Source organism: Sus scrofa, chromosome 6 (genome assembly GCF_000003025.6).
Source record: "Sus scrofa isolate TJ Tabasco breed Duroc chromosome 6, Sscrofa11.1, whole genome shotgun sequence".
Taxonomy (NCBI): domain Eukaryota; kingdom Metazoa; phylum Chordata; class Mammalia; order Artiodactyla; family Suidae; genus Sus; species Sus scrofa.
This window is the reverse complement of record NC_010448.4, coordinates 54,667,962-54,675,776: the sequence shown is the minus strand read 5'-3', so window position 1 is coordinate 54,675,776 and position 7,815 is coordinate 54,667,962. Positions and strand designations below refer to the sequence as shown.

General features: G+C 55.3%; 1 protein-coding gene across 1 annotated transcript in view; it reads right to left on the bottom strand.

The window, feature by feature from the left end:
* PRR12 (proline rich 12) overlaps nucleotides 658-7,815 on the bottom strand; it is a 33,231-nt gene continuing 26,073 nt past the window's right edge. Inside the window, 5 exon segments of the mRNA XM_003127347.5 lie at nucleotides 658-1,638; nucleotides 1,875-1,970; nucleotides 2,058-2,204; nucleotides 3,965-4,062; nucleotides 4,158-4,283. Coding sequence (XP_003127395.3) covers nucleotides 1,492-1,638; nucleotides 1,875-1,970; nucleotides 2,058-2,204; nucleotides 3,965-4,062; nucleotides 4,158-4,283 — 614 coding nt within the window. The 3' untranslated portion in view covers nucleotides 658-1,491.

Below are 7,815 nucleotides of genomic sequence, written 5' to 3'. Positions count from 1 at the left end.
CGACTAGGAACCATGAAGTTGCGGGTTCGGTCCCTGGCCTCACTCAGTGGGTTAATGATCCGGCGTTGCTGTGAGCATGGTGCAGGTTGCAGACGCAGCTCGGATCCCGCGTTGCTGTGGCTCTGGTGTAGGCTGGTGGCTATGGCTCCGATTCAACCCCTAGCCTGGGAATCTCCATATGCTGCGGGAGCAGCCCAAGAAATAGCAAAAAGACAAAAAAAAAAAAAAGAGAATGCGGGTTCGATCCTTGGCCTTGCTCAGTGGGTTAAGGATCCGGCGTTGCCATGAGCTGTAGTGTAGGCCGGCAGCTGCAGCTCCAATTGGATTCCTAGCCTGGGAATTTCCATATGCCATGGGTGCGGCCCTAAAAAAAAAATGTAGATGCTTCAACCCCAGTCACACCCACAATGACTCCACCCTCATGACTGATCCTAGGCCAGCACCACTCAACTAACCTGCTCCTCTAAGTTATTAGGATGGGCTAATTTGTTACACAGCAGGACATAACAGATACAAATGACTCCAGCCCAACCACCTCCCAGGGCTGCAGAAGAGCAGCCACCTTACATTTTCAGACCCTGTGCCCATGCCACCCCCTGGGCCCACTCCCCGCTGCACCCCCACACGCCGCAGGACAGAGGCACTCCAGCCAGCCGATAAAGTGTTTGCCGTTGGGTTTTCGTTTGGCTGGTTGTGTGTACACAGTGTATACAAGTTGAGTTGTACAGAAGCCCAAGAAAGAGCAAGAGACAAAGGCTGGAGGGGAGACGGGGGGGGGGGGCGCAGAGGGGTTAGAGAGAGAGGGGGGAGGAGGAGGGAAGAGACCGATAAAAAATAGAACCACATCCAGAGGAGGGGGGGGACTTGGGGGGGCAGACACAGACAAATTGCAGTAGAAAAGGAGTGGGAGGGGCAAAGGGAGGGGCCCCTCCTCCCCCTCCGCCTCCCCCGCCCCCCGTATGTACAATAAATAAGATTAAAAATAATTAACAAGATGCATTTTCCCCCTCCCACCCGACGCCAAATGCCCTGGGGAGGGAATGGCCTTTAGCAAAGATCTTGGCCTGTAAAGGGGGGCTTGGGGGGGGAGGGGGTCCCCCAGCTCTCTGAAGCTGCCCCACCCCCTCAACCATACATAGACTTTTCCTATACATTATGTACAAGGTGGGGGGGCTGGGGCCATGGCCGTGGAGGGGGGACTGGGGCCAGGGGAGGAGGGAAGCGTTACTAAATAGACATTTATACATATATATAAATAATTTCTCTGTACACCGGACAGTGGGAGGAATGGGGAGCGGGTGGAGAGGGCTGGGGAGATGGGGGGGGAGTCAAACTTTGAACCCTGCCCTGTGTGGGCAATATGGACACACCCTGACCAATGACCCCCCTCCCCTGCCCCGGCGAAGGGGCCCAGGGGTTAGCTCCTGAGGGCACAATTCTGTCCCAATTCTCCGTTCGTGGAGGAGGTGGCCCCCCCAGGCCGGGGTGGGGTCACCCACAGCGGCTGTGGGCCTGTGCTTGGGCCAGCAGGTCGCTGAAGGAGTCAAAGAGCTGCTCCAGCCACGGCTGGTTCCGCATGCACTGCTGGACCACCTCCTCCTGGCCCAGGTCCTCGGCGCCGCCCTCGATAGCCAGGGTCTGCAGGGAGTTAAACGCGGAGCTGCAGTGGGAGGGGATGGGGGGCCCTAGGGATCCGCTTCCCAGGGAGAGGGGGGCTGGGAGCTGGACTCCTGGGTCCGCGGGAAGAGGGGCTGGGGGCCTGGACTCCTGGGTCCGCAGGAAGAGGGGCTGGGGGCCTGGACTCCTGGGTCCAGGGAGAAGCCTGTGATGGGCAGAATCCCAGGGTGATGCGGGCGAGACCACCGGCGGCTCACCTGGTCCCGGCAGCGCAGGAAGGTGTGGTACTTATAGTGGTGGAGGGAGTGGTAGAGCGTGTAATATCCCGACTTGTCCAGCTCGACCTTGAACTCCTGGGCAGGGGGAGTGGAGAGGCCTCAGCGCCCCCTCCCCAGTCGGCAGCCCCCCACCCCCCAACCCCTTCCGGTCCCCCGCCCCACCTGGGCTCGGACCACGCTCCTCTTGAGCTTGCTGAGCGTCTTGCGGTTATAGGGCTCGCCGGCGGGCCGCAGCCGCACTGCCCCCTCCTCAGGGGAGCCCTCCCCGCTCTGCTCCACTTGCAGCTGAGGGAACGTGTGCAGGGCATCCTGCGGGAATTGGATGAGAAAGGGGGGACTCCCTGGACGCACACGCCCAGGCCCACCCCCACCCCTCCCCCGTTCTCAGATCTCAAGTGGTCAGATGCTTCAGTTTCTCCCCAGGAAGCTGCAGATCCAGAAGAGACGCTCGAATCTTGCCTTCCTCCAAGGACAGAGGAAACCTAGGCCTGTCTGGTGACCCTTAAAATGTTTTGTGGCCTGGCCTAGGCTTCTAAGAGACACCTAACACCCCATCTAGGATTCTCAGAGCTACCCTCACAACCTGCTCAAAATTCTATGACTCAAGGAGTTCTTGTCGTGGCGCAGCAGAAACAAATCCGACTAGGAACCATGAGGTTGCGGGTTCGATCCCTGGCCCCACTCAGCGGGTTAAGGATCCGGCATTGCCGTGAGCCGTGGTGTAGCCTGCAGACTTGGCTCACATCCTGCAATGCTATGGCTGTAGTGTAGGCTGGGAGCTGCTCTGATTAGACCCCTAGCCTGGGAACCTCCATATGCCGTGGGTGCGGCCCTAAAAAGCAAAAAAAAAAAAAAAAATAATTCTAAGAGTCAAGGAATTCCTGTCCTGGCTCAGTGGAAACAAATCTGACTAGTATCCATGAGGACGCAGGTTTGATCCCTGGCCTCACTCAGTGGGTGAAGGATCTGGCATTGCCTTGAGCTGTAATGTAAGCTAGTAGCTGCAGTTCTGATTTGACCCCGAGCCTAGGAACCTCCATATGCCAGGGTGCGGCCCTAAAATGACAAAAAAACAAAAACAAAACAAAAACTAAGACTCAGGGAGTTCCCTGGTGGCTCAGTGGGTTAAGGATCCAACATTGTCACTGCTCTGACTCAGGTCCCTGACCTGGGAACTTCTGCATGGGGCAGGAGCAGTCAAAAAAAAAGAAAAAAGAAAAAAGAAGAAGGAAAAAAACCTCTAAGAGTTAGCCTGAAATCCAGACTCCCTAGAGCCAGGCTAACATAGTTTAACATCGATCCTAGAATTATAAAACCAGACGTGTGCTTCAGTCCATGAGCCTCAGACCTATCCTAATGTTCTAATTGGAATTCTTGTTATTTATTTATTTACTTTGATTTTTAAATTTTGGCCACACATGCAGCAAGCAGAAGTTCCCAGACCGGGATTGAAGCTCAGCCATGGCAGTGACAATGCCAGATCCTTTACCCACTGAGCTACAGGGAACTCCCTGGAACTCTCAACCCTACATAACCTCCTCCCAGCCTTCTCAGAACCCAAAGAACAGTCAGTCCCAGGATTTCCACAGTCATCCTTACAACCCACAGAGAGTTTCACAACCAGGTGAATCTTTTACCCGTGTTTTCATAGTCAGACCAACACCCCGCCAAGGATTTTCAGAACTAGCCTAAAATCCATCCTAGAATTCTCAGGACCAGACTAACATCCGGAGAACCTTCAGGGCCAGACCACCATCCTATGGCAGAATTCTGAGCAGCCGTCCTTACATGTCACCCCCTGAATTCTCAGCACCCATCAGAATGACCACACTCTACCCAGCCTGCCCCACCTGACCTTGACAATGACCCTTCCCCGTCTTCGGAGCTCACGGGACTGCTGGGAACCCAGAGACGCCCGCCCCCTCCTGACAGCCCAGCCCGCCGCTACTCTCCCAGCCAAGTCCATCCCTTCCAACGATCACCCTTCTCCAGGGCCTCATGCTCCAGGGACCCGCGCAGTGATGGTCCTTTGGCCCCTGGACACCAGCCACCCCGGATCCCCGCAGTACCTGCAGGGCTGGGCTCAGTGACAGCCGCTTCAGGACTTTCTTCTTGTGCTCATTCAGGAGGCCGTCGATCTTCCGCATGGGCGGGAGGTACAGCTCATCTGAAAGGCGAGCAGGGGTGTCAGAAGAGCTGCAGCCCCGTGATGCCGGCGGGGGGAGGTTGGGGGGGGTCTGGGCCCCTGGGGCCTCCACTCACCGTGCGTGTCTTCCAGGGCCTGGATCATGTCCGGGTCGAGCGCCGTGCTCACCAGCATCTCCACGTAGCTCCGGTACATCTCCCGCATCGCCCGGGTCTTCAGCAGACGGCCGGGCACCGCCCGTTCTGGGGAAAAAATGAGCCGGGACCCATCATTCCACCTTCCTCCGAGGCCACTGGTGTGGCAGACGGTGGAAGGACAGAAACCCCCGCTCTCAGGGAGATCCGAGGCCGCTGAGGCAGGCTCTCCAACACCCGTACAATAAAGGGTCTAGTGGGGAGATCACTGCTCTGTGATGCGCTCAGCTTGGCGCGGCCAGGAAGGCTGTTAAGGTCACAGACGAGCTGAGTCTTGGAGTTCCTGTCATGGCGCAGTGGTAACAAACCCGACTAGCATTCATGAGGATGCGGGTTCCATCCCTGGCCTTGCCCAGTGGGTTAAGGATCTGGCGTTGCTGTGAGCTGTGATGGGGGTTGCAGATGCGAATCTGATCTGGCGTGGCTGTGGCTGTTGACCGGCAGCTGCAGCTGATTGGACCCCTAGCCTGGGAACCTCCATGTGCCATGGGTGCAGCCAAAAAATTTAAGAAAACCATCAAAAAAACAAAACAAAAAAAACCAGCTGAGCTTTGAGGGACAGGAAGGAGTGTTCCAGGCCGGTGAACTTTGTGTTTGACTAGTTCAGTGGAGTGTCAATGAAAGAGGGAGCTTCCCTGGAAGTCTAGTGGTTAGGACTTGCACTTTCACTGCTGCAGCCCGGGATTGATCCCAGGTCTGGGAACTGAGTTCCCACACATCAAGCTGCCATATGCCAAGGCGCAAAAAAAAAAAAAAAAAAAAGTACAGCAGAAATTAACACAATGTTGTAATCAACTCTACTTTCCAAACCAGTGAATCAAGTCTGAGAGGTCAGATCACAAAGGGCAAGACTGAGGGAGGGAGATCTGAACTTAGGCTGCACAAGCTGGTATAGCCCAGACCATGTGGGGCCTCCAAGCGGAAGTGGAAAGGGCAGGGGCTACTAGGGAGCCATGGGAGAGGTGTGAGCAGGGCAGGGGCAAGGGTAAGGGAAGACAACTCTGGGGCCATGTCCGGAATGCACTGGAGGGGTGGCCGAGGCCAGGGCAATGGACCAGGTGAGAAAGGACAAGGCTGGGCCAGGGGGTGTGGGGACAGGACACAGAGAGTGAGGGGTCAGGGGGTGGGGAGTGGGCAGCGACTGGGCCAGGGCTGGGGGAAAGAGCAGGGGGGTGGGGGCAGCCAGGGCCATAGGGCTGGAGTCTTCCTTGCTGTGGAGGTGAGGGAGGTGCCTGGTGACTGGGGAGCCAGTGGGACAAGCTCGGTGGGGTCTGGAGGGACAGGGTTTGAAGGAAGCCTGGAGGCTAGTCGGGGAAAGCCAGGAGTCTGAGGCTCATGGAAGCTTCGGGAGCCTGCCAAGTGAGAGGCAGAAAACAGCAAGCAACCAGGCAAAGGGCCATCCACCAAAACCCAAGAAGGAGCATCAGCAAGAAAGGAGCAGTGGGGAGGAGCAGCCCCCAAAACATCCCTGCGGGAGATGCCTGGGAACCGTCCACGGGATGCACCCACCCGGATGGTCCTGGATGACAGGGGTCTCAAGAGGCCAGAAGGACCACTTGGCAGTGGGAGTCAGACTCCATCAAGCCTCAGCCTGAACCCTCCCATGGCTCCCGTCTCGCTCATGGCTAAAATCCTTCCCATGGGGCCACAAAGCCCCTCGTCTCTCCAAGATCTGGTTCTGCTCCTTCTCTGCCTGCACGTCCTCCAGCCGCTGGCCTCTTTCCTGACCCTCAGAACACGCCCAGCCCAGAATGTTCTCTCCCCCAAAGTCACACCACCCAATCCTGTTGCATTTGGATCTCTGCTCCAGTGTCCTTTCCAGAAGCCTCCCCAGCTCTCCCCCGCCCCCCGAAACTATCACCCAGAATCCTGCCTGGATCCTCTTTAACCGGATTTATTTTTCTCTGCTGCCTTCAATCCTTGCCAGCCTAATGCTGATGCTTTTCCATATTGCTCGCTATTCTATTACATAACATATTTATCTGCTCGACCCCCCCGCTGGGACTGTGGGCCCCCGTGAGGATACATGTTTTTGTCTATTCTGTTCACTGTTGGGCCCCCCAGCTCATGGCACAGAGTAGGTGCTCAATTAAGACCTGCAGAGGAGAGCCACGATTTTAATTATCAATTAAAAGAAAATAAGAGACCTCTGGAGAAGTTCCCGTGGTGGCTCAGTGAAAACAAATCTGAGTAGCACTTGAGAGGACGCAGGTTCGATTGGTTAAGGATCCGGCATTGCCCTGAGCTGTGGTGTAGGTCACAGATGTGGCTCGGACCCCACATGGCTGTGGCTGTGGTGTAAGGCCAGCAGCTGCAGCTCTGATTTGACCCCTAGCCTGGGAACCTCCATATCAAGCGGGTGTAGCCCTAAAAAGACAGGAAAAAAAACAAACAAAAAAAAGACCTGTGGAAATGGGATGAGGAAGCCAGATGAGAGTGGACTAAAAGAAGGAGAGGGGACGCCCCTGTAGTCTCCTTCTAGAACTTTCATCATGAAGTCGAGGAAGGAGAGCCACTAGCCTCCAGCACAGAGGGTCAAGGTGTTGGGTCCCAAGAGGGCTGGTCTGGGGCCTCCCACTCTGGGCAGAACCTTCAGGCCTCCCAGATGGGAGTCAGGCTCCTCCTCATGCTGCTTCAGAGGGGCTCCTGGTCAAATACGATGAGGGGACCCAGACCCAGAGAAAGCTGCTGACCCGTGGCTGAGAATGCTTCCCGATTGCTCTGTCCCCCTCCCCGGTTCACAGGCTCAGAAAATTCTGAGCTGTCCACCTATGTTCACAGCAGCATTAGCCAAAATGTGGAAACAAGTCAATCGTCTATTAACGAGCACACAAAACAGGGTCTATCCACCCAGTGAAATAGTATGCAGCCATCAAAAGGAAGCACTACAGGAGTTCCCGTCCTGGCACAGCTTAGAAGAATCCAACTAGGAACCATGAGGTTTCAGGTTCCATCCCTGGCCTCGCTCGGTGGGTTAAGGATCTGGCGTTGCTGTGGGCTGTGGTGTAGTTTGCAGACGTGGCTCGGATCTGGCGTTGCTGTGGCTCTGGCATAGGCTGGCAGCAAGAGCTCCGATTAGACTCCTAGCCTAGGAACCTCCATATGCCTTGGTTTTGGCCCTAAAAGAATAAAAGACAAAAAAAAAAAAAAAAAAAAAAGAAAGGAAGTACTACACACACACCAGTATATATTGTACATACAGCACAGGGAATATAACTAATATGTCTTTTATCCTTTTAGGGCCACACCGCGTCATATGGAGGTTCCCAAGCTAGGGGTCTAATCGGAACTATAGCGGCTGGCCTACGCCACAGCCACAAGCCACGCCAGATCGGAGCCACATCTGTGACCCACACCATAACCCATGGCAACGCCAGATCCGTAACCCACTGAGCAAGGCCAGGGATCAAACCCACAACCTCATGGCTCCTAGTCAGATTCGTTTCCGCTGCACCCTGACCAAAACTTTTGGGGAACATAGCTAATATTTTACAGTCATCTTAAATAGAGTCTACAGAGATACTGATTCACTATGTTGTACACTTAAAACTAATTATAACACTGTAAATCCACTATACTT